Source organism: Zingiber officinale, chromosome 7B, assembly GCF_018446385.1.
Source record: "Zingiber officinale cultivar Zhangliang chromosome 7B, Zo_v1.1, whole genome shotgun sequence".
In the NCBI taxonomy this organism is placed as follows: Eukaryota; Viridiplantae; Streptophyta; class Magnoliopsida; order Zingiberales; family Zingiberaceae; genus Zingiber; species Zingiber officinale.
The window spans coordinates 60,954,310-60,978,966 of NC_055999.1; the positions used below are offsets into that span (position 1 = coordinate 60,954,310).

The 24,657-nt window shown below is 36.7% G+C and overlaps 2 protein-coding genes, 2 long non-coding RNA genes and 1 pseudogene across 6 annotated transcripts; 1 reads left to right on the forward strand and 4 right to left on the reverse strand.

Moving 5' to 3' along the window:
* Window positions 1-1,023: 1,023 nt before the first annotated feature.
* On the reverse strand, window positions 1,024-1,932 carry LOC122003770. Its single transcript, XR_006118089.1, has 2 exons — window positions 1,832-1,932; window positions 1,024-1,088 (listed from the first exon to the last, which is right to left on the reverse strand). It is a non-coding gene; the product is annotated as an uncharacterized LOC122003770 (long non-coding RNA).
* A 1,658-nt stretch (window positions 1,933-3,590) lies between these two features.
* Window positions 3,591-4,057, reverse strand: LOC122003771. The gene is made up of 4 exons (XR_006118090.1): window positions 4,003-4,057; window positions 3,877-3,923; window positions 3,682-3,756; window positions 3,591-3,601 (listed from the first exon to the last, which is right to left on the reverse strand). It is a non-coding gene; the product is annotated as an uncharacterized LOC122003771 (long non-coding RNA).
* Window positions 4,058-4,066: 9 nt separating this feature from the next.
* LOC122004370 lies at window positions 4,067-4,721 on the reverse strand (annotated as a pseudogene).
* Window positions 4,722-8,974: 4,253 nt separating this feature from the next.
* On the forward strand, window positions 8,975-12,394 carry LOC122005829 (probable ubiquitin-conjugating enzyme E2 16). The gene is made up of 6 exons (XM_042561049.1): window positions 8,975-9,132; window positions 9,219-9,322; window positions 9,409-9,511; window positions 9,590-9,653; window positions 11,941-12,029; window positions 12,118-12,394. The coding sequence occupies exons 1-6, from the start codon at window positions 9,103-9,105 to the stop codon at window positions 12,211-12,213; spliced, it is 486 nt and encodes a 161-aa protein (XP_042416983.1). The 5' UTR covers window positions 8,975-9,102; the 3' UTR covers window positions 12,214-12,394.
* Window positions 11,939-21,571, reverse strand: LOC122005828 (golgin-84-like). 3 transcript variants are annotated; one of them, XM_042561048.1, is made up of 21 exons: window positions 21,377-21,571; window positions 20,008-20,088; window positions 19,796-19,866; window positions 19,103-19,717; window positions 18,921-18,983; window positions 17,980-18,057; window positions 17,655-17,858; window positions 16,935-16,991; window positions 16,751-16,825; window positions 16,604-16,675; window positions 16,040-16,102; window positions 15,859-15,957; window positions 14,852-14,929; window positions 14,625-14,693; window positions 14,201-14,248; window positions 14,018-14,113; window positions 13,843-13,919; window positions 13,435-13,480; window positions 13,255-13,353; window positions 13,118-13,162; window positions 11,939-12,995 (listed from the first exon to the last, which is right to left on the reverse strand). In XM_042561048.1, the coding sequence occupies exons 1-21, from the start codon at window positions 21,402-21,404 to the stop codon at window positions 12,927-12,929; spliced, it is 2,133 nt and encodes a 710-aa protein (XP_042416982.1). In that variant the 5' UTR covers window positions 21,405-21,571; the 3' UTR covers window positions 11,939-12,926. The 3 variants fall into 3 exon arrangements, 2 of the variants coding, with proteins under 2 accessions (XP_042416982.1, XP_042416981.1); XM_042561047.1 differs by having other exon boundaries at window positions 16,935-16,994; XR_006118555.1 differs by lacking the exons at window positions 11,939-12,995; window positions 13,118-13,162 and having other exon boundaries at window positions 13,259-13,353; window positions 13,843-13,915; window positions 16,935-16,994.
* Between the last annotated feature and the right edge of the window lie 3,086 nt (window positions 21,572-24,657).

The window sequence follows — 24,657 nt, forward strand, 5'->3', positions numbered from 1 at the left end:
CCTCCTTTGGACCGTCTCAGGGAGATGAGAACATTGAGCTCTCCCACTTATGATTTGGGGTAGAAGGATAGGTGTACTCCGACAGCATCCTGCCCACTCGGTCACTCAGGAGTAGTGATGACAAAATGCACAGTTGTCATAGCTCTACTCACTCGATCTCACCATCGTGTGTGAGATGCACTACAACAAAAACCCTCATAGACATCGGTTTTCCACCGATGTCTATTACATTTTCGACCAATGTCTATGAAGGCGATGTAAAAGGTCTGCCATTTTAGACATCGGGTTAAAACTGGTATAGTATCACTTAACGACATCGGGTGTAAAACCGATGTAATATTATATGTTAATAACACTAATTTTGGCAGCAGTATACGACCGATGTAATATTAGTTAATGACACCGGTTTTGCAGCGGTGGAAAATCGATGTAATATTAGTATTGTTTAATGACACAAATTCGATTTCTGAAATAGTGAAAACCCAATATTATCACCAAGCAAATCATAAAATTAAGTTAATATTATTAATTCACTAAAAAAATCACAAATAAAAATGCACCAATGTATCTAAACACACCAAGTCAATATCTATATAACCAACACATAAATATTCTTCTTACAACATAAAAAGATAATAGATATTGTGCACATCAAGTCAGTATCCACAAATTACACATAACTATTCTTCCTGAGGGTGACAACTGATTGGTGATTCTTTGTAAAGGAGGCTTCCATCTTAAAGGAGCCACTGGAGGCTTTGGGAACTTTGCAACATCCTTCTTGATTGTCCTCTCACCATTTAATTGATTCTCCAGTTCTCTTACCTGAATAAAATAAAACAAAATAACGAGTACTGAGGGCAACTAGTAAAAAAGAAAAAGAAACATCTAAAAGCAAGAGTCATCTGAAAAGTATACTTATCGTCAACCAAAATAATGTCATCAACTTCAACATCATTAACAAAATCATCATAGTTTACACTGACAGTATCTCCTGAACTGACTCCTCTTTTGATAGTGAAATTGAACTCTTGCCCTTCGTTGAGCAAGATAGGCTGAACCACATCCCCACTTCTTACCTCAGGGCCCTGTATAGTGTATATGACTACAGTGTCATATTAAGTATATGTACTTTTGTTTTATCTGTTCTTTCTCAGTTAGTAACCAAGGATATAGCTCATATAAGCTTTGTAATGCTTTTAATTTGGAGGAAACCTCCTTTCTCCTTAAAAATATTGGTCATGCATTTCTTCAGTTGACGTCATTTTAAAGGTGAAACCAAATAAGAAAGCAGGATTGCCGTAACATGCCGGTGCTAGGAGAACCTCATCACAAATTTTTATCAGTCTAATACAGAACTGCCACCATTATGCATATAAGTAGTATCCAATGTATGCTGGGAAAGGAATAAGTTTTTGTGTAAGTTAATGAATCAGAAAAAAAATTGAAATCGCATGACCATTAGAATTCTGAAAAAAAAATTGTGTTTTCAGCAAACAATGAAATTTATCACAAGTTCGTCCTGGTGCATGCTTGCAGGTAGTGTTGAAACAGTATGTTAAGAATAATATTCACCACGTCTATTATGCTGGAAAATTTAATTTAAGGCATCATACTGAGTGATATTCAGTTAAATAAGATGACGCAACAACATTGACGGAAGAGTCCTAAAGAGAAAACGAATCATAGAGAAGAAAATACTAAGTGCATATTCCGCCAATGTAATAAGCTAAATCTCAAGAATATTAGATATAAACAATGTCAAGCATTTTAGAAATGCACTTTGCTAAGTCAACAGTAAGAGCTAAGTAATGTTCACAGAGGCACGTACCTTAGTATCTAGCATTATGGAAATAACGTTGTCCTTGGACTGAGCGTTGTATTCTTTTACCAAGTCAATGACCTTCTGATGTGATTCATGATCTCCATGGAAATAACATAAGTAGAGCTCATTAAAGCAAAAAAGAAAAGAAACAACAGATCATTTAGTAAAAGGAACTCAATGAGTACTGAGGGCATTCAATGGAAAGATATACAATTTCAGTATGCAACCACTTCAAACTACATCCAGTCACCTCCACTTTGTCATTCTAGTATCTTTCTCAATATGGCTAGCATGTTGTGCTGTGCTTAGTTACATTCAATTTCCAAAAACAAATTTCAATAGAACAATGATAAATGAGATTTTCAAAAAACTCTGTTGCCTAAAAATGCAATACCAGAGTTCTGTGTGCTAAAAGAAAGAACAATTCCTCAATCCAATAGTCAACGGTTAAGGTATTGTTTAAATCAGTTCCTCACTACTTTTTCTGCTATCATTCCATATAATTTCATAATTTATCAAAACATAAATGACCAGGAACCAAAACACTGAAAACAAGAATAAGACAATAATTTAGATACATGGGATCAAATGCTTTACAAAAATAAACCATTTACCATAATTTTACTTATTTGCTCATCTTTTTTGATCTACAAATTTGAAATAATCTGTTATACGGCAATTGATTTGAAAGAAGCTAAATATAGTGATGCATGTTGTATAGTAGATTATTATGATTTTTCTTGGAATATATAAAATAATTTATTCACACTATCTTCAAAAAGATTCTACTTATATTAACATAATAAATTTTCAAAAGAATAAAACGAAAGATTCTTCCTTCATTCTTAAACCTCATAAATCTAAGCAGCATGGAGGAGGCATGATTATAATTAAACTTTCACATAATCAATAGATGTGAATTCACATTCTGTGATCCGAATACATTAACACTAAGTTATTGAAAGGTTCATTAAACATGAGATTGAAAAGGAACATGAATTCTTCCAAAAAAAAAACAATGCTCCAGCTCAAAGGAGGTGCAAAATGTGGGCTAGAGAGCACCTAGAACCTTGGCCTGCATATTCCTTGACCTCTTAGATATAACTACAATCTTGGTAAAAATTAAACAGAATCAAAGCAAAAGGAATAATATTTATCCAACTCCAAGGCATCAAAAGAAAATCAGAATATTAATGGAAGAAGTAACAAATAACATTTGATCTTCACATACTTCAGAACAAATACTATGACAAATTGCCAAATAAAAACAAATGTCACATAATTGCACAAATAAAATTGAAAAAGAAAACCACCGTTTATACAGATAAGACATGTCAATTCCTCACCCAAGTAGAATCCTTTACCACACTTTACCTCAATATTAATAACCATTAAATTGATGGGATAATTGACCAAGATCCTGATACAGATAGTAAAGTGTAATAGCAAAGTGTATAAATACAACCTGATTTAGATTAGGAATACTGAGAGAATGACCAAAATATAGAGAAAATATCAGTGAAATTTGTAAGGTAATCAAGTATAGTATTTCAAGTTCTCTCTGCAATATATCTAAAACTTACAAACAGTTTGATATAAACAGTTTGAGTATAGTATATTATTGCGGTCTAGCCGTCTAAGAAAAGCGCAAGAAAGATATAAACAAACAGTTTGATGAAATGGAAATTAATAGCAAGCACTCACAAAACTTCGAGTTTCTGAAGAAGTCCAATTGATTCTGGAATAACCCCAGAAAGGTTATTGTTGTCAAGCAGTCTGAATGCAAACAACAAGTTAGTATGCAGAGAGCCTATTACAAGGAAGCTTCAGGTGGCAATAGAGCTGATATATCTTACATATGTTTAACATTCATGCTAGAGCTGAAAAGGCTCAGTGGAATTGGACCTGAGAGATGATTCTTGTTCAAGTGTCTGATAAGAACATATTTCATCATCGTTAATTCTTCACCGCGTAAGTTTTTTATTTGATCATGCATGGAAAACTGAGGTGATTGTTTGCCAGGTCTAGCCATACGAGGTCGGCAAGCCTACCCAGGGATGCAGGTATTCTACCAGTAAAATGGTTTGCATTTAATGATCTGTGACACAAGTTTGAATCATTAGACTCCTGTTCCTCAGCTAGCAAAAATAGTAAGACAGTGGAAATTACATCCTAACAAGGTCTGGAGCTGGGATAGATTGCCTAGTTCAACAGGAATAGTACCACTGAACTTGCAACCTATCAGTATCCTGAGAAGCAGTAAAAAATGTTGATCAAGCCATAGTTTGATTTTTTTTTTTTTGTTACGAGAAAAAGAGTTATAGTAAATATGGGTAAAAACAGATAACAAAAGTAACATCATGAGCTGATGATAAAGCAACTTACCATCCTCGCCAGCAGTGGCATTGCCTAGATCACCAGCATGTCAGTTTTCATCTTCAGGAGCACCATGTTCCTTTCCAGCAGGATTAAAATGAGGCCCTGCAGTATACAAGAGCATGAGTACATAATCAGTAATTTAATCCTTTCAATCAGAAACTTGCAACTCAGTAGATCGCCATGAAGGAAAAGGTAAATAATTTTACCAGTTGACATGCATCCATTGGTGGTGTCTCCAAGAGCATGCACATGGAAGCCATGAAGCCCAGGCTTGAGGCCAGTGATGGATCCGGTGACGGTGGTTGGACCTATCACAGAGATTTACATCCCAAAATCAGATCGGATCACAAATTCACAGAAAAATCAAAATGGTTGAAGTTGAAACCCTAGATCTGAAAGGAATTTAGCATTCCACAAGTAGTATTTCAAGAGATTTCTCACCATCTCCTTCATGAACGAAGTAAATTGTGCCCTTAACACCCTCACCATTACCCAAGACAGCAACAGCCTTTACCATTTCCTTAGGTGTTCTACACAGCAGACATCAAACACACGGTTAAAGACATCATTAAATGTCTCAAAATAAGTAGCATCGCCACTAGATGAGAAATAATCGATCTCGTCTTCCAGATACAAAAAGAAAAGCAACTCAACAATCGCCAGACTAAACGCTAAACAAATACCATCAAACTCGAGACGAAATCAGCTCTCGCTCCATCATAGACAGAGAACCCATCAAATCTCAGTAGAAAACTCCACTTTTTCTTCACCAAATCAAATCAAAGCAGCCGCATAAGTTAAAATCGAGAAAAAAAAAAAGAGATAAGACCTAAGGATCGAAAATAAAACAACAATACGATGGAAGACAAATTTCTGATCGGAAAGTATACCTTTGATAAATGGATTAAAGGAAAAAAGAAATGAGATTTACCAGATGATCGAGCACCAAAACAACAACGGGGCAGAAATAAGAGATTCAGATTAAAGAAAACAAAAGCAAATATAAAGATAGAATTATGGAAGAAGAAAGGTGGTGAGGTTGGAAGGAAGAATAAAAAAGAAACACTGAAAAAGAGAAAGAGGTAGAAGAAGAGGTCAAAAGTGCGACCTTATTGAACCAGATCCCGTGGGCGGACTGGATTGCGTGGTGGAGGTCAGAAAATGGAGAGGTGGAGGCGAGCTCCTTGGCGAAACACTTGCTACCGCAGCACCGTAGCACATCCTCCTCCGTCCACGAAAAAGATGCCATCTTTCGTAGATCTAGGAGGGGGAAGAGGGAGATGAGGCGAGGAGGAAAGTGGTGGTGGTGTCGCGACGGTATACGGTGGACGGCGCGATATAGGTTTAGGTTTGGAGGGAAGAGTGAAGTGTTGTAAATTTTGGCTAAGTATTGGTGGAAAAATTATATTATTTTATTTTGGTTCATAGACATCGGGTTTTAAAAAACCGCTATTAAAATCGGTGTCTATTAACGAAAAGAAGGGCACTCATAGACATCGGCTAAAAAACCGATGTCTATGAGCGAAAATCTGCACTCATAGACACCGATTTTTGGAAAAACCGGTGTAAAATACTCAAAGACATCGGTTTTTGTTTAAAACTGTTGTTGTTCCACCGATGTCTATGAGGGTTTTTGTTGTAGTGATGGCTGACTGGCGTCAGGGGTGACTATGTCATTTTTGCATTATATGCATGCATGGATTACATTTATTGCTTGTGATTCTTGTATTTTAGATGTTGCATTTGTTTGGGTTGCATATGATTGACATGCATACAAGAGACATGAGGTCTCTAGTCTGACGACCCTTATGTCAGGATAGGAGGCCCTAGTGAGTATAGTTCTTCTTTGCTTGTTCAGTTTTTGCATTTTCTGTTATTGATCAAGAGACTGTACTCCACGATTATTACTGGTAGATATATCTTACTACGTATGTCAGTTCGATACCCGCTGAGTTCTTGAACTCACTCCATTGCTTTGTTCCTATTACAGGTAGATAATTGAGTTGTTGCTTGGAGGTTCCTGGCTGCCAGCCCCACGTCACATCTGAGAACGATTTTCATTCCATTTTTTTGTATTATGCTTCCGGTACTTTGTAATTGGTCTTGATATTATGTTATGTTATCTTGTTTGTGGTTTTGAGTCTTGTGGCCATGTTTATTCGTTTTGGGTTTTGTATTATGGTATAAGTCATGCTGGCATGCAGTCAATATATTATCTTGAGTGATTTATGTTTGTACCAACTGTGTAGGCTGAGTATTATATTTTTGTTGTCTTCCACTGTGATTTTAGTCAACTGTGTGGGTTGTTTAATATATTTAACTGCGTGGTTGTGTATATATTCCAACCGTGTTCGTTGATGTATTCTTGTGGATGTAGATATGATTCAAATTGTCATCAGTACAGGAGAGATGCTACCGAATTTTCCTCTGGCAGGGGACTCCCCTGGGGTGTGACAATCAACCTATAGTTGTGTGAGATAATTTTAATGTCGTATTAAGTTAATTAAGTTGAGTTTAATTAGTTAATGATTAAGGATTAAGGATTAATAATTGATTGAGTTAGATTTCAGTTAAATTTGGTTTGACTTAATTTCATATTAACTTTTAAACTCATTGTTAATTGATTAAGTTATTGTTTTGATTTTACTTTTAAAATTATTAGTTTTAATTGATTCAAATTATAAAGTTGATTAAAGATTGATTAAGTTACTTGATTTAGGATTTAAATTCATAATTTATTGATAAAGAAATTAGTTTATTATTATCTTTAATAAATGATATATAATATTATTTTGAATTAAAGTAATTAATTGATTATTTTTTAAGTCAATGTTAAATAATTTATTAATTAGTTTCTAACTATTTCTTTAGGCTTAGAATTGAATATTTATTTTGTTTTATTATTCTCTGAATTAATTATTATTTTGTTTAATTAATTTTGGTGACTTTTTAACTTAGATTCAAATGTAATTATTTGATTAAAGTTTATTATTGTTTTGAGGGGTTTAATTAAGTGTTTAGTATTAAGTTAAAATTTAAAGTTAATTAGTTTAAAGTAATTGGTTAATTTATCAATTAATTTTAAATCTAATTAATTAAGGCGGGGTTTATATTCAGTATTACTTTCGAATATAAAGTGATTTATCAATTAATTTTAATTTAAATTAATTTATTAATTGAATGGGTTAAATAGTTGATTTATTTAGAATTGATTATTAGTTTTATTAATTTTCTTAGTTAACTTTTTATATTAATTTAATTTAGATTGGTTTGGAATATTAGGAATTCTTGAAAAAGGTTAACTTAGTTAACCTGTTAGCTTGTAGTTTTTTAAGTTGAAATTTATAGGATAAGTTTCTAAACTATGATGAGTCATAATGGACATTAGAGTAATTATATTTGAGATAACTTTTCAAAAAAGATTCATCCAAACAATTTAATACTAGGTTTTGGTCAAATTAGTTCATATTTGATTGGGATAATTTCTGTCAAATCCAATAGGTCTAGTGCACTAGATTGAACACATAATTCAATTTAGACATGCCTTAAATAATTTTTTTTTGACGTATTATTATCTCAATTCGTTCTGATATTATGCTATTAAGATTTGTTAAACATTCGACAAACTTTCGTAGACCGTTTTAAAATTAAAGTTTGATGAAACTAATATATTCGGACGTATATGGATTGTTATCATATTTGATTTGGTGGTGAGTACTATAGCCAATATAATGGATTAGACAAATAAGGTTTTAATTTTTTTACGAATTAATTACCTTCCTGCATGTTGGTTCATACTCAGTATGTCTTGCATAGCACTCCTAATCAAAATAGTGTAGCTATGCGGTGACATCAAATTTTCAAAGACGTAATAAGAAATATGACTGTCTTCTTTTGTTTTTCTATAGGAGTGTTTTTAGGATGGGACACTCAAAATTAAAGTATAACTATTTAATTAGAATGTCTAATAAAACAATGTCTAAAACCAGTTAAACAACTTCAAAGGGGCAATTTTGTATATGGACTTAGTTCACAAACATACATATGAACACAAGGATCCCATCTTTACTCTCATTGTAGCTCTTTCCTAGTCAGACCTCACTCACTAATCCAAAATACCTACCAAACATACAGCACTATCCAACTTGTTGAGATGCCTCACAAAGTGTGTTGCCCACTCTATTTCATCACCTTTTACTTTTATTTCCTTTTAATCTCATCCACCAAAATATTCATGTGTGGCACTCATATCGAATGTAAAATTATTATCAATCATCATACAAACTTAAACTCCTCACAATTCAATTAGCTAGAGATCTTGATCTAAATCGAATTCACTTATCACTAAACTAAACATTAACATATGCTTGGTAGCTAATGAGCATTTTGTGCAACTTGTCTTTACTCATGGCAAAAGTTCATTATTCTTTTAGCATCTCCATTATCAAAAGCACAAGCAACTCGCGAATAAAAACTAACGCGAAGGGAAGTTTCACACACAAATCGTGTAAAGTAGGTCACGAAGGATTGAGAATTAAGTAGGTCATGAAGGGATAATTGGATTAATAAATTGTGATTAACTTGTAATGAATAACTATTAGTCAATGGATGGATCCGTTGTTATTTAAATATATATATTTTTGGAAGTAATTAATTAATGATTATTTTATTTGCCCTGTCTAAATTTATGAAAATGTCAGTAAAAAAATAACTGCAAGTACAGGGTCAATATCGTCCAAAAAAAAGCCCAGCGCAAGAAGGGGACAAATTTTGTTTATATTAGAACACATAAACGACGCCTTGTTTTTTCTCAATTCCCTCTGCGTCCTCTTCGCTGCTGCTGCTGCTGCTGCTGCAGCCGCCTCCGCCGCCTTCGCCCGCCCGCCGCCTGTCGAAGCATGACCAGCTCCTCCGCCGCATCGCGTAAGGTACTTCCTTTTTTCTGTCTCCCTCCGTTTCTCCATCGCTGGTTAGATTCCTTTTCCGATGGTTGATTTTTGATTTTCGATCGCAGGTCCTGGGCAAGATCGCCTGCAACAGGCTCCAGAAAGAGCTGGTGGAGTGGCAAGTCAGCCCTCCGGCGGGATTCAAGCACAAGGTCTCCGATAACCTCCAAAGGTTGTTGCCGCTTGGTCTTCGCATCCCTTTAGCTTCTGATTTTTGGTAGTTGACTTGATGTCTGCCTTCTTTTTTCTCACCCAAAGGTGGGTGGTTGATGTGATCGGAGCGCCCGGGACGCTGTACACCAACGAGAAGTACCAGCTGCAGGTTGATTTCCCGGAGCATTATCCCATGGAATCACCGCAAGTAAGCCGCATTTGGGGGAAAAAACTTCTTTCTGAGATAGGTTAATTAGGGTTTTGATTGATTGGGGTTTAATTTCAGGTCATATTTTTGCACCCTGCGCCTCTTCATCCGCACATCTACAGCAACGGCCATATTTGTTTAGGTAATTCACATTGCTTGAGTCAAAACAATAGTGATCTTAACTCATACAACAAAAACAACAAGTTGGCTATATGAATCCTCTTACGCGGTTCGTTTATATTTAAATAAATTTTATCGTTTTTCATCGTTGCTAATAAGTCTTCTTTAATCTTACTCTTATTTAAAGTATGTGTTTGTTATAGTTTCACATTGCTTATCCATACCATCTTATGATTTACTGTATTCATAAAATTTACCGGATACTATTCCATTGCAAATTGCAAGACTAGTGTTTTACCTTCCAAATTGTGTGATAGATATTAGGTTGTCTCTATGCTAGCTTTTCGATACTCTTTCAGAGTTATTTTATATTTGGTTCTTGTTATGATAGCTATTTTTGGTTCTTGTTATGATAGCGTTCTATATGGCCATCAACTGAATTTAGATTGTCCTTTAATCAGTATCCTTTTTCTTGCTTGAATTCTCTGTCACAAAACCGGCTCCTTAATTTTTTTTTGTTCTACTCTGTTCAATGTTTCCTTTCTCATAGTCCTGCCTCATGCTTGTAAAATCGTGATCCTGGATTGTAGGTAGGATCCAGAAGGACAAATCGACCTAGGATTGTGCAGAATCAATTTTTGTAGTAGGATCGCAACAGGATCGGTAGGATTGGTAGGATCAGAACAAAATCAGTAGGATCGTAACAGGATCGGAGCATAATCAGAATAGGATCGGTGGAAGCGTTGAGAGGTCAACTTTTGACTCGGATTGAACCACGAGGCCTATAATATATCAAATCAAAGCTCGTTCAGAGATCTTTAATAAATTTCAAAGTTTATCCTTAACCACCCTATTTCAAACCGCAAAAATATCATTTAAATCCTTTTCGGAGAGCCAGAAGATTTTATCTTTTTTTATTATCTTTTTTCCATCTTGTTAGGGTTTTAAATTATTTAAACATATCTTTAATTATGTTTGAGTTAGTTTTTGATCAATAATATTCTGTCATTTCTTTTCCCCAAAATGATAGTTTTTGGATTCCTATTGTGTAATCAACAAGTCTTTAGAAGATTATTTCCGACGTTCATATTTGAATCAAAAGATTCAATAACTTCTGTTATGTACGTTAGGTGCTTTGTTGACCTTTAAATTGGATCATCTTATAAACTAAGGAAATATTTTTGAGGTTGATTAGGTTATTATTATTGTGTTAATAGAAATTTTATATTCTTTCATTTTATGATATGAAAATATAAATATCACTACTGTGCGAGAATGGTAGTTAAATTACTAGTTAATTTAAATTTGTACATATAGTAATGTAATATGAGGTGTTGAGTGTAAATGATTGCATATATATGCAAAATTAGTTATCTATTTATATGTAAATGAGTTTTTAGGTATTTTTTCTAATTATTAATTATGTATGATAAGATTTCAAGGGTTTTTGGTAGGATCATACGATTCTACGATCCGATCTTGACCGATCCGATCTTGATCCTCAATCAATTCTGCGTAGGATCGCGATTCTACAAACTATTTGGATTAGAAGACTATATAATGACATCAACTGAAAACAATATCATGAACATCATCAAGTCGTGTTTACTCCCAACTATTTGTAGTCTGCTACATGACTCTTATGCTTTTATTGAACTCTATTCGAGACTATATCAGTTACTAAAACTACACCAATTTATATAACTAACTAAAAATCACTTGACGTCCTATCCAATCCGCTATTTTCGGTATCATCTTCATCTTCTTATTGCTAGTTCATATAGTTGTTTTCGGTAAAGAAAACCTGCATGGCGATAAATAATCTTAATATATAGCAAGTGATGGTGTGAGTGATCTTAGTCTAACTTACGAAACAGCCTAGTTTTCTCAAGCAAGATGTACACACAAAGAACTTATTCTTTATCAAGTTAGAAATAAGAACTACAAGAATATGTATGTTCGTAAAGATCCACTTGTTGATCTACAAGACGAGTATATTGAAAATGCATGGTTCCTTCACTCTACAGATGCATATTGCATTACTAAAATGAAGTATCTGCTTGGTATCTAAACTTCACAAGAAATCTAAAAATCTCAGTTCTTTTTCTTACCAAACCAAAATCAAATTCCATTGGAATAACAATGGAATTGTTTCGTAATAGACTGAATTCTGAGGCCTTGCTGTATTTTTTCCCCATAAATCCTTGGGTTTACATCATTCGTTCACATTTGCAAATGGGAGAAGAACATCATGAGATAGTTTCCGAAAGATTTATTCTGTTAACATTCTCATTTGGTGCCTTCAACAGACATCTTGTATGACTCCTGGTCTCCGGCAATGACTGTAAGCTCCGTGTGCGTCAGCATTTTGTCCATGTTATCCAGTTCAACCGTGAAGGTCTCTCTACACACACTCTTGCACATTAAATTACTAAGCATTCACATGTTTCATGACATTGATACTGAAATCTGTCCTGTGGCTGCAGCAACGACCGCCTGATAACGATCGGTATGTGAAGACCTGTCGGAATGGCCGATCTCCCAAGGAGACCAGGTGGTGGTTCCATGACGACAAAGTGTGATGTTTACTGAAAAATATCATGTGTCGTTCTCCTTCAATCTGTGTTTTGGGAGGATGATTTGCTTTAAAATGTTTTTAATCTTAATCATACTCTTTTTTTTCCATGTAATTATAAAGGAAAGATTTCAGCTTGACTTGAATGGATATATTACGATGGCAGTGTGGAATTGGAATTACTCACAGTTTTGGTGCCCATGAGTTTTCCGCACGCCCAAGAGCCGCCTGGCAAGAAGCTTCCCCTGTCGATGCCTGTGGCATCGCCAATGCTCCTTGCATCACCCCACGGAGCTCGCCTCTGTCGATGCCTGTTACTTGCTGTTTTCCTTATTTTTATTTCACATTTTCGTTAATCTTTAAATGCATTAACAGTAGCTTCTGCTTCTTGAACAATAATTGTGACTAAACAAGTTTTTTTTAAAAAAAAAAATAGTTCCATACAAGTGAGCGACTATACACAATCAGGAAATCAGACAAGCTGAAAGAACAAGCTAGTTGGATATCGAACTCATACTAACATTTCCATTCTCATGATTTGTAAATACCAATCAAGAGTTTGAGGTGAATGCATTGTCATGGTTATTGAAAAAAAAAATGATTTGCAAGAAAAAAATATAGCATTTACATTTAATAAGAAGACAAAAGGGGAAAATGAAGAGTATTTTATGGAACCGAGTCGACATTGGAGACCATGTAAACCTGAAACTGAACTGCACCTCAAGCCAAGCTTGATTTGAGTCCCATAGAAGCAGCAACTTCTTTGGCAGCATCTCTGTCTGCTTGTTCCTATACATTAGAGAGGAATTTAGAAGTTTATTTGTAAAGACTACACCGACATGCTATAACACAGCACAGCAAGAAGATATTGTCGAGGAAACAAGAAATGAATATGGAGCGGGTGTTCCAACCTGAAGGTGATGCAACAAGTACATCAAGAAGAGATGCACAAATACCTGCAAAAATTCCATTGTGCCAAATGCATTAGATGTTTTTGAGTCGTGCACAACTAAATTTCATTTAGAAAGGCGTATATGACAGTCCTGACCAGATAACATAGCAGGATGACTCGAGCAGTTGGATACCGCCACAAAAATCTTGTGGCACGGACAGCTCCTGAATCTAAAATTTTTGCAGCTCTTTGCAACTGAGAGCATAGTTGCACATTAGGAAAAGGTATCTAGTGGGGGGAAGGAGATGAGGAAAGGATATGAAATAGGAGATTCACCTGTTTGTGTGCACCAATCATGTGTCGATGGTACAAGGGAAGAGGCCTGCAAAACACCCATTAGTTGCAACAGTTTGGTGGAGCTTCAACCATTACGAACAATGAAGGAAATGGAACGACATGTTGAAGGACCTTTACAGAAATAGCAATAGCAATTTCCTTGGTTAAAGTAAACCTTACATTTACATATGCTACAAGTTGAAGTACACAAAATAAATACTTCTTGTGAGGTAGTACTGGATATCATTTTGTAGGGGTACCATTCTTCCCGCTAAGTCAGGTAGATAACATAAAATTGTCACAACTATTCTAGCATTTTGATGCAGAATTTATTGTCAATTACAGACATCAAGATTACCGTTTGGTGTATTAGGAAAAGAAAAGGATCATAAAATGAAGTTATCTTACTCCAAAGCTTTTATGTCAGTATCTTCTTCCCATGATGTAGAAGCTCTGTTGGCAACCCGACTCCTTTCTGCTTCTATCTATCGAATAGAGATCATTATTACATGTGAGGTGATAATGAACTTTCTAAGGAGACTAGTAGTTTTTAACAGAAAGATGTTAGTATGTGAATTATGACCTGTAATTCTTGAAGGTGTTTTTGTTCCTTTATTAATTGGAACTCCAAAGCTGCTTTTTCGCTCGTCATGGTTTCTAATTGTGTTTGCTTATGATACTGCAGAAACATTCATGAGATGGAAATACCCACAAGCAAAGAACTAATGCAGCCTGTATCCCTATTAGTATGTAACGAGTAACTTACCAGCAAATCAGTCAATTCACGATATCGTTTCTCAAGTTCCATATGTTCCTGCAAAATATATGCCAGAACAATTTTAGAAGCAATCAGCAGGAGCACATAATTTGTTAACTAAAGTAAAGAAAGATATTTTGCACGGAGAGAATGACAAGTATCTAAGACCATTGTAGCTTATTTGTTCTTCGTAATCCAAGTGTGACACAACAAGATGAAGATGACTTTTTCTTCAAAAGAAACTAAGGTGATAAATCTGGTTGCAATGAGATATTCAACGCTGAGATAGGTCACAAATGGGGTTATCTTGCTTATAATCCTTAAGTTACCACTATGAGGATTAAGTGGCTTGGCCGAGATTAACAATCCACATATACGCGAATGGAAAAGGAAACGATCAAAGACATGAAGCGAGAAAACAAAATCTACAAACCTGTCTTGAATAGTGTTCTGAGTCCCTTTTTATCCCAGCCATCTCTACTCTCATCTTCTGTAACTCAGCCTGTCAAACCATAATTACCATGATAATGTTGCATTGGAAATTCAGGTGATAGACAAGAATAGAGTTCCACTTATATAAGCCTTAACATCTTGGAGTTGTTAAGTATGGTAATGCTGTGTCTAGAGTAGTAGCAACAAAGTCAAGAATCGGGAAAGCACCTCTAGGTAGCTAATCTTGTTCTCTGCATCTCTTTGTCCTCGACGTGCACGGTCCACTTCTTCCTGCCATGCCTGCATCTTAAGTTTGAAAAACACGAGACGAAGATTATTCAACCTTCATCAGTAGCTTTACTACTTCTGTAGTAACCTCAATGCTAAACTTGTACTGCTATTACTATAACTAAAAGAAAGTGAAAATAAACAATTTCTTTTAATATTGAATTTGTTGATTAAAGGTGTAAATAATATGGTCAAAAGCTCATTTTTACAAGAAACTTAATGGTTTTGCACAATGAAGACTGAAGAATCCTGAAAACAAGCCATAAATTCCAACTATTTAAGATCTGCTACGAGGATCTTATCCTGCTAAATAAACTGAAGAATCTTGAATGCCACCTATAAAGGATCCTACATAAATTTAACCATGGAGAAAAATAAAGGTTAAGGTGGATGAAACTGCGTGAAGGTATTGACCTCTTCTGAGACTCATGGATAGTGCTTAAAAGGTGGCCAATGAGCAAAGGGCAAGTCATCTGACAAGTCTTACAAAGATATAAACCATATGTAGGAATTCTTGAGAATTGAAAATTGTGACCTACAAATCTGTGAATGCTCACTGTGCAAACAACATAGCCAAAGGCCAGAAAAGTATATGTGATCTTCAATTAAACCTATTCCTTATGTACTACATGCACATTCATTGGTAGCAAAGTTGAAACTGTCAACTTGGAGGCCTTCCAAGGTGACCCCTACGGTCTAGAAAGGAGATAAATCACAGGGGGGCTTCACCCAACACATGCAAGGAGGGGTTGAGGTAACCAGTGGGGCATTCTGCACCCGCTGGGAATCAACCCCCGTACATACACATTCATGAATAAATGGAAAATGGATAAAACAATCTCAGGCATTGTTTAGAATTAATCTTTTCTAGTTTCTACTGATACATCAACTGTATTTAGTTTTATGCATGAAGTCAACTGATTGAAAAAGGAATATATATATATTACTTGAAGGATTTGATTAGCTTCTTCAGAAGACTTCTTTTGCTCGCGTCGGTTACGAGCTTCAAGATCTTGTAGCTCTTGGTTCAGAGAAGAATTTTCTACCTGTTAAAAGTGTATTATATATATTATTTGATTTTTTTTTGCCAAGTCAAAACCATCTAAATTTAGCAACGGTCTATCTCACCTCAAGCAAAGCTAATTTATGCTCCAGCTCTGCAGCTCTTGATGTACTTTCCTCAGCTGCTCTCTAAATATTAACAAATAAAATAAGATTAAACAAAGTGAAAACATCAGATTTCTAATACATTGAAATAAGAAGACTTTGGTTAATCAATAGAATGTTTATGCTGAAGCTTGAATAACTTTTTTGTATACGTTAGTCAACTGAGATTTTCTTCAGAAACATGAATCATTTAGGAGTAAAAAGTGATATTTGCTTTCACTGACTCAACAATGAGACCCAAAATGTGTTAGATTGTGAGAGCAATTGGTGGAACATTACTCTCGAGTAAAACCATATATTTTAGAAAATAAATTTAAAGCTCACATGCCGAATTCTAGAGTCTGAAAAAGATAAATACTCCATGTCATTTTAAGAAATATGATGCCAATACTTTGTTAATTCTCCATTCTGACAGGTGGCACAGTAAGGAACAATGTTATTCGTGAAATTTAGTAGAAAAAGGAACAAGAAAGATACTAAGGTGTAGATAATCGGCAAAACAGATGTATATCGCATAAAAACTACCTGGATTCTAGCTAGAGCATTAGATGACTCAACAGCTCGATGCTCTAGTTCTACTTCTCTTTCTACCGCTGCCTGTTCATTTTGACAACAGTCAGAAGCAAGATAAAAAGGACCTCTAAAAGATACCTCTAGGTTGTACTACTCTACCATTTTAGTAGCATTGTGTGCAGCACGCTCTTCTTCAGCTCGACGTTCAGCAGAAGCAATCTCTTCACGCAAAGCCTGTCAAACAAAAGTTTTCACAGCTGAGTTTGAGAGTGTAATAATCTAAAATTATGAGACAGCAATGCCAATTCATAGAGGAGCAATACCATTCAGTATCCAATATTACCTGTATGACGCGAGTCTCAGTTAATTCACGGCCCCTTCTAATAGTATCCATGTCATTCTGCTACAAATAAAAAGGACATGTAATTTCTTGTGAACAAACTTGTGTCTTGAGCAATAACAAAACCAATATGAATTCAATTGTGTATGTCAGTTCCTGGGTTAAGAAGTAGAACTACATTTGGTCCTACAGTAAGGAAAACATCTAATAAATTACTAGGAACTAAAGTTGAGATGGTTGTGCAGGATACCTGGAGAGATAAAACAAGAAAAGTATCATTATATACGAGCAACTAAATCTAGTTCTAATAGCTGAATAAAAATAATCAAATTTCGAAGTTATATAAGTTCAATAAACTAAAGTTAACGGTATGAAGAACTAAAGGAAGACCAAACAACATAACTAAAAGAATATTAAATGATGAAGATATTAGAAATATAAGAAATTATAGAGTTCGATGGCAGATAAAACCAACAAGGAAAACTAAATAAACTCTACCTAACATATGATCTGGGTATTAGAAATGAGAGGACTACACAAGTTAAATGGAGGGTAGATGTGATCACATAACAATTGAAGTTTCAAAGTTGATATCTTCAGTAACTTTCTTTAAAGTCATTGATGCACTCATGGCTCATACACCTCTGACAGGATGCCACTGTCATATAGACAATCAGATTCGTAACTTTGCTTTAAGAAATGGAGTGTGATTTTATTTTTTACCTGCAAGGATGCCAATGTTCCTTCAGAAGCAGCAGCTTCTTTCTTTAGAGCATCCAGTGAATTCACAAGAGTCTCAATTTCAGAATTTTTTGCAGCTAGAGCATCTGACATATTTGCTTCAACTCTTGCCGCTTCCGTTTTTGATAATGATAAATCTTGCTGCAGTTGCTTTATGTGAGCTTCATAAGAACTATTCAATTCCCTCTGATCAACATATAAAATTGTGGTTAAAAGTGAGAAATGCCAGATAATTGGTAGAACAAAAAGCTTGATTACTACAACTGTATAATATATAATATATAAGGGGCATAAAAACGTAGCTTACCTCAGAAACAAGGAGTTCTTCCAGCTGCTTGTTCTCAGCCTTGTACTCTTGAAGGCGGGTCGAAAGACCAGCACAAACCTGTAATCAAGTAAAATGGTCCAATCAACCAGAAGGTAAAATCTAGCTAGCTTAAGAAGAAATAAGCAAAGATAGGATGATGCCTCATATTATTTGTACCAAAGATGTCACTTGAAGCATTACGCCCCACTCCAGATATGAAAATTTCCCACTCTCAATCCTAACACCAGATTGCCAGAATCATATTGCCTAATCTTCTGTCAGAAAAGGGCCTAATTTCAACTTTGGACATTATTTTTTAACCAGAACCCTTAGCTTATTTACCAGTTTAGCTGTTCCAATTAAAAACATTGTCTTCCCACTTGACAATTGATTTTGCATTAAAATTATCTTTTCTTAGAAGTATTCTGGCAGGAAAGGCCAGTATTACCAAGAACATATATATATATCTTAATTCATGTCATGCAGATTCTTATAAGCATTGTAGCTTATTCATATAGATGACGAGAAATTATTGTCACTGCCAGTAGCAAGCTCATTCTCAATGGTGGGCTTCTGTTAAAGGGGCAAATAGGTTTTCCTAGTTGGCTTATTGACTACATCAGAAGCAGTAACAAAGGTACTTAAGCTTATTTATACTCTGCTTACAAGTACTTGTAGATATTCATGTGGAACTTCCTGTTTCTCGAGTACAAACACAACTGACATGATTAATTACAAGCACTGAGTCATTGACATATACAGCGACAATTCTGTAAAGCAACTAAAACTATCAGGTACCAAAATAATGTACTAAACTAGTTTTCCTTGATGCCTGCTGTTTTATAATGCATTCAAATAAGCTCTGCACTTTCTGCAATATTTTATATAGTGTTCCTTTTTTAACAAATTAATAATGGTAAGCTAGTCAAAATCATTCTTACCCTAGCTAATCGAGCCTCTTTTGATTGACCAGTTTTAACTGCACTTTTGAGCAGTCCTTGAGCCTGTAAACAAACCAAGAAGGAAATGAAATGAAAAGTCTAAAGAGGAAGAAAACAGGAAACAAAGAGTAGGCAATCAATCAGGAAAGCATACATATGATATGCCAGTGTCAAATATGTACCTCATCTAGCTGGTCTTGAACCTTTACATGAGAGTCACTTAGATTCTCTTGCTGCTTGTTCATGCTTGGAGTAGACTTTGAAATTTCTCTCTCATTTTCTGCAGCATTAACAGCATTTTCTCTTTCAAGTTTTTCAGATCCTGATCTCTCTTTTTCAGGAGTCAAAGATGTCTCCTCATTTACCATGTTGTTGGCATTTGAATTATCATCTAAAGCATGACCATTGCTGATAGATTCAATCTCCTTGTCTTCTAACAAAGGGGAGGAAGACAATTCAATGCTATTTTTCATAATTGAAGTGGCAACGTCTTCATTCACAAAGGAAGCTGAAGATTCCATATTATCTTCATTGGGTTGAACTTCCACCATATTATCATCATTCTGTCCCTCCTGACCAGTTTTTATCTCCAAAACAAGAGGATCCTTACTGGTCTCTGAAAGAGATTCTTTGCTTGATTCAGCCTCGTCATTAACTCCAACATCTATAGGATGCTCAGATTGATGGTTTGTTGGTTCATCAGACTCTGCATATGATGCTGGTTTATCGTTATTTTCCTGTTGATTATCAACCCTAGCATTTGTAGGATTTTCAATGATGGATGGTTTTGACTGGTCCTGCATAGAGCACAGTGACCTTGTCTGATACACAAATTACAATTAGAAAACGTAAAAAGTAAAGGACTGCACGCCAACCTTATCTTTTGATTTTCTCCGATTCGAATAAACACCTTCAGCATTTAATGCTTTCTGCTCACGTGTCACTCCTAAAAATGAAAATAAAAGAAGCGCATCAACCTCAGTTCAAAAGATTGCAAGAAACAAGAAAAGAAAAATGAAAAAATAAAAGAAAAAGTATGAGCACCAAACATATTGCTCCAGAGGTTAAGGATAAAAAGAATTACTACCTAAACCTTGAGAGCTAGATTGTTCATCGGCCAACTCACTAACAACAAGTTTTGCTCTTCTATCCACAACTTCAAACAAATCTGTTTAAATGTGTTAGCACACTTCAAATTAGGATGGAACAATATGACTTGCAAAGTGAATTTTAATAAGAAAAATGACAAAGAACAAATTGTATAGTCTACGAAACAGGAGAGTTGGCTTAACAGTGATTGATTTGGAAGAAAAAGTAATAATTTGTTTATGTAATCCTTGAAGCTTAAATCATCTAATATTACTTAGTGTCTTTTCCAAATTTAGTATCACAACAGCAAAATCTTTCTTTCAGTAGTAACAATTTCCCGTGTATCAAAAATTGCAATTTGTTAGGTGATTTTTTTGTCACTACATTCATTTGCAGACTCAAATTTCAGCTCTACTAATAGTTGGCTTTTGAATTTTTCAGCATTCTTATGTTACTAATGATCCATCCTAACTGTTTGAGTTTGTGACCCAAATTTTGTTGTGTCGGGTGCAAAGGACTCACAAAGCAGCGTGAGAGCTTATAACCCAAAATCTATTGTTCCTGCCCCGAAAAACTCATGATGTGATGTATGTGGTACAACTTTAAATTATGAGAATCTTTGAGAGATTTGTGGTGGCAACGGAGGAATTGGGTCATTATGCATAATCCCAGAGCCCACCATTGACTCCAAACGGACTTTTATTATTATTTTCACACACCTATTTATTATTTCAACTGCCCTACCCTGTTTTTTTACCCGTCAAAGGTTTGTCCATGTAAATCTATGTATTACTTGGTTTATGGTGGTTGCCTATTTTTGTTATTTTTTGCTACCCTAGTTATGCAAGTTCAAAGTGGAAGTAGAAAATGCCACATACAAGTATACAATCTCTCTCTCAGCAACTTTGTATCAGACCATTGCCTCAGTACTAAGGTATTCTCATAACAATATAAATAAATAAAGACAATACAATTCAAATCAATCCTTTGAATCGCAATAAAAATTAAATTTCATTTACGCTGTAAAAAATTCCAACTTCGGATGACCGGTCTCACATTTCTGGATGGAAGAAGGATTTTCAGCGCCTAAATGAGAAAATACGGTTGCAAGTATACGAAAAAACACAAAACAAATATAGAATCGCTCTTATATCTTGTGTTCCCAAACGGAGTTCTTAACGCGGTAACACCCAATGCAGATACGCAAACCAAAGCGATGATACCTCAGATTCAATGGGGCTTCGATCGGTACTCACAAGAAAATAACATGTAAATAAGTGATCCAGTGCAAGGCAACAAAACCTTGCTACAGAGAAACAGATCTCGGGGAAATAAAAGGCAGGAAACAGAGAAAAGGGTAGGCGTACCTTCGGCGACCTTGAGCCAGGACGCCATGAGGAGAAGGGCTCGTCGATCGGAGAAACGGCTAAAATGAGGAAGCAGAAGGGCCTGGGCGCATTGGAATGGGCGGAGATCCGATGGGGAGACGAGATCCTGGCGAGTCGCCGAGGCTGTAGCAGGGGGGATTTGTGTTGCGTTAGTTGCTTCGATTTGAAGGCTTTACTCTTATTTGTTTTCCTTTGATGATGTGTGTTTACTTGGACAGAAATTAGGGAGGAAATAAAACTAAGGGAAATGCAATTATTAATTCTTGTTCTTTACTTAGGAACGATGAAAATTGGGTCGAAATCAAATCAGAGCGCCTTACTCTTTTTTTATTATTATTTTTTTTAATTAATATTCAACTCTTTAAATCAATTAATTTTAAAAATAATCGATCAAGTCTCACATAAATTTTCCATCAACTAATAGGATAAATTAAAAAGTGCTCATAGAGGTCATCTAAAATATCAACTTAGACTCTGATGCGGTGATAATGAAGGTGTCTCATCCCGCTGTCACGGTAGAGGTCAAAGGAGGTCAAAGTCAAGGCGGTCAACGCGTTGATGGCATCGGTTGGTCGAGAGAAGCATGCCCCGATCGGGGAGAAGGCTCCAATCCACCGCCACTTTCGACACAGGTAGAACTCAAACGACCGATGCTCAATGAAGACAAGGTGCAGAAGCCGCCCGAGCAGTTTCCCCACTCGACAAGGCGCCAGGATTCGGCATTGGCAGACGAAACTTCGGTCGAGCGGCTACCCCGCTCGGACAGACAACGGAGCTTGATATAGGCAGAGTTCAACTTCGGCTGAGCGACTACCCCGCTCGGCCTAGCAGCAGGTCTCATCAGTAGTGGTAGAGTGGAACTTCGGTCGAGTGGACACACACGGGAGTAGCAAGGTTCTGGCCGACCAGAAGGAACACCAGAGCGGCGAAAGTCTGGCCGAGCGGCCGAGCGGCCAACTCGCTCGGCCTAGCAGTACAGTATGCTGATATCCATCGACATCCTTTTGGGAGTTGGTGCCGTCGACACCGGGCATGGACAGCCAGAAGATTGTACGGCGGAAGCTTCCACTGTCACTTCAGATATATGCTCGACCCGTTAAGGTATTGTGTTAATGACACTTTACTGACAAGTCTTTTCAGGAAAACTTTGAGAAGCGTGCACGCACACTACCATAGCTCTATATAAAGGGGGGTCCAAGAATCGGTGGAGGTATGTAATATTCACTGTTTGCGCTGCAGTCTTCTTGCTCTGCCTTATACTTCATCGCGGGTGACTGACTTGAGCGTCGGAGGGCCAACACCGAGGACCCCTTCCCTGGCTTGGCACTGACGTAGTTTGTGTTGCAGGTCCGAGCGGAGTCAACAGGCGGTTAGCGGGAGCGTCACATCCCCGGCTTTCCATCTCATAAACTTTTGGACAAGATCATATTTGGTGTCATTTGTGGGAACGTAGCCTGCATTCGAGCCGAGAAAGATGGAGGACGTTGGACGACTCACCACCATGACACGCTCACCCAAGAAGAGCTCGACATGCTCGTTCAAGCACGAGCGGCAAAAATGATTGAGCAGTAGCAACAACAAGCGTTAGCCGATCGGCAAGCGCCACAACCTGCAACATCGGTGGCCAGGAGATGAGCGGGGCAGGAAGACCGAGCGAAGCAAATCTCCGTATGGGGGCAAAATAGAAGGCCGACCGGCACACAGGGGAAAGCGCCTCCCGCACCGATCCCCTTCCATCGCGCCTTATTCCAAACCCCCTCAGAAATAGCCTAGATGAATCAAGAACAGGGTTCGTCTTCGGATGATGCTCCTATTCGGGATGCACGAAAGGGAAAGGCGCCCCAAAGCAACGTGTTGCCCGAACGGATCAATTGGCAGTTCTCTGAGGAGATCTTACAAGACCCTCTGCCTAGACACTATAGCTCACTGGCGATCGGGACATACAACGGATCGACTGACCCAGAAGATCATCTGGATAGGTGATAACCATGATTTTACTGTATTATTTTGATTCATATACGCATGGTTTGATGTTGATTTTATAGGTTTAAATCATGGTTACATCACATTTTATGCATTGTATAGATTTTAGACCTAATTGCAAATTATCTTATTTTTGGTGTCATTTGATGCTAATATTTGATTCTTATTTTGTAGGCATTAAAGGATCTTGGATTTGGATCTATTTGTACCGAATTTGTGCTCGAATCGGAGTTGAAACGAGAAAATCAAGCTTCGGAGCATTATGGGTCGTTCATCATAGATTGGACAGATCTGAACCATCCAGTGAAGATCTGGTCGATCCGACCTAAGGGAGAGTAGATCTAGACCCTTGATCAAGATCAACACCTTCGGATCAGATTTTAGGCGACTTTTCACCGTTGATCAAGTCCAAATCAATTTTGGTCGTCCGTTCAGATCCAGATCTGATTCAAAACAGAGAAGCTCCAGTGTTTTCCAGCGTCGATCTCCTCCGCACAGCTGCGTCCCGCGGCGTCGTTTCTCCGAGATTCCGACCCCTTTCCTTTCTCCGATCATTCTCTCAAGCTTCAACCTCGGTGGAGAGCTTCTCGGCAGCTTCATCCTGATCATCTGGAGTCATCGGCGGGTGTTCTCTCCGGCGGAATTCTTATCTCGGCAAGCCTCTGTTTTCGCCAGATTTGGAGGTGTTCTTCCAAATCTGAGCTCTGATTCCCATCAGCAACGTACGGAGGTGGTCCGCCGGCGTTCCTGAGCTCCATCCGACAGCACACCATCACCCGCATCTTCATTCCAGATTCAGAGAGCTCCAGGTAGAAGAAATCCAGCATTTTCGGCACTTGAGTGGGTTTAGGGTTGTTTTAGCTCGCCGGGGGTGGTCCGTCGGTGTTGTTGAGCATACCTCGAACTGAGACACAGCTGAGGTTCTTCATTGAGGTCCGGAGTTGGGTGTTCTCGACTTTGGCACTCTTGTGTGACGGCAAGAGCGTGAAGATTGTGTAGATTGATTGTGAGAATGGATTGGTTACCATTTTTAGTTCATTTTGTTACTGTTTTATAGCGTAAATAGATTTCACTTATGTTTGTTTTGTTTTTAGCAAGTAGTTTAGCATTTCATTACCTTGTTGAAACTTAGTTTAAGTTTTATTTGATGTTAGGTTAATTGTTTAGTGTTTAAGTTTTAAGCTAGGGTTTAATTTCTATTTAAATCAGATTTAAATGCTTCTTGTTATTTCATTGCCGATTTAATTCAATGCTTAGATTAGATTTTAATTACATCT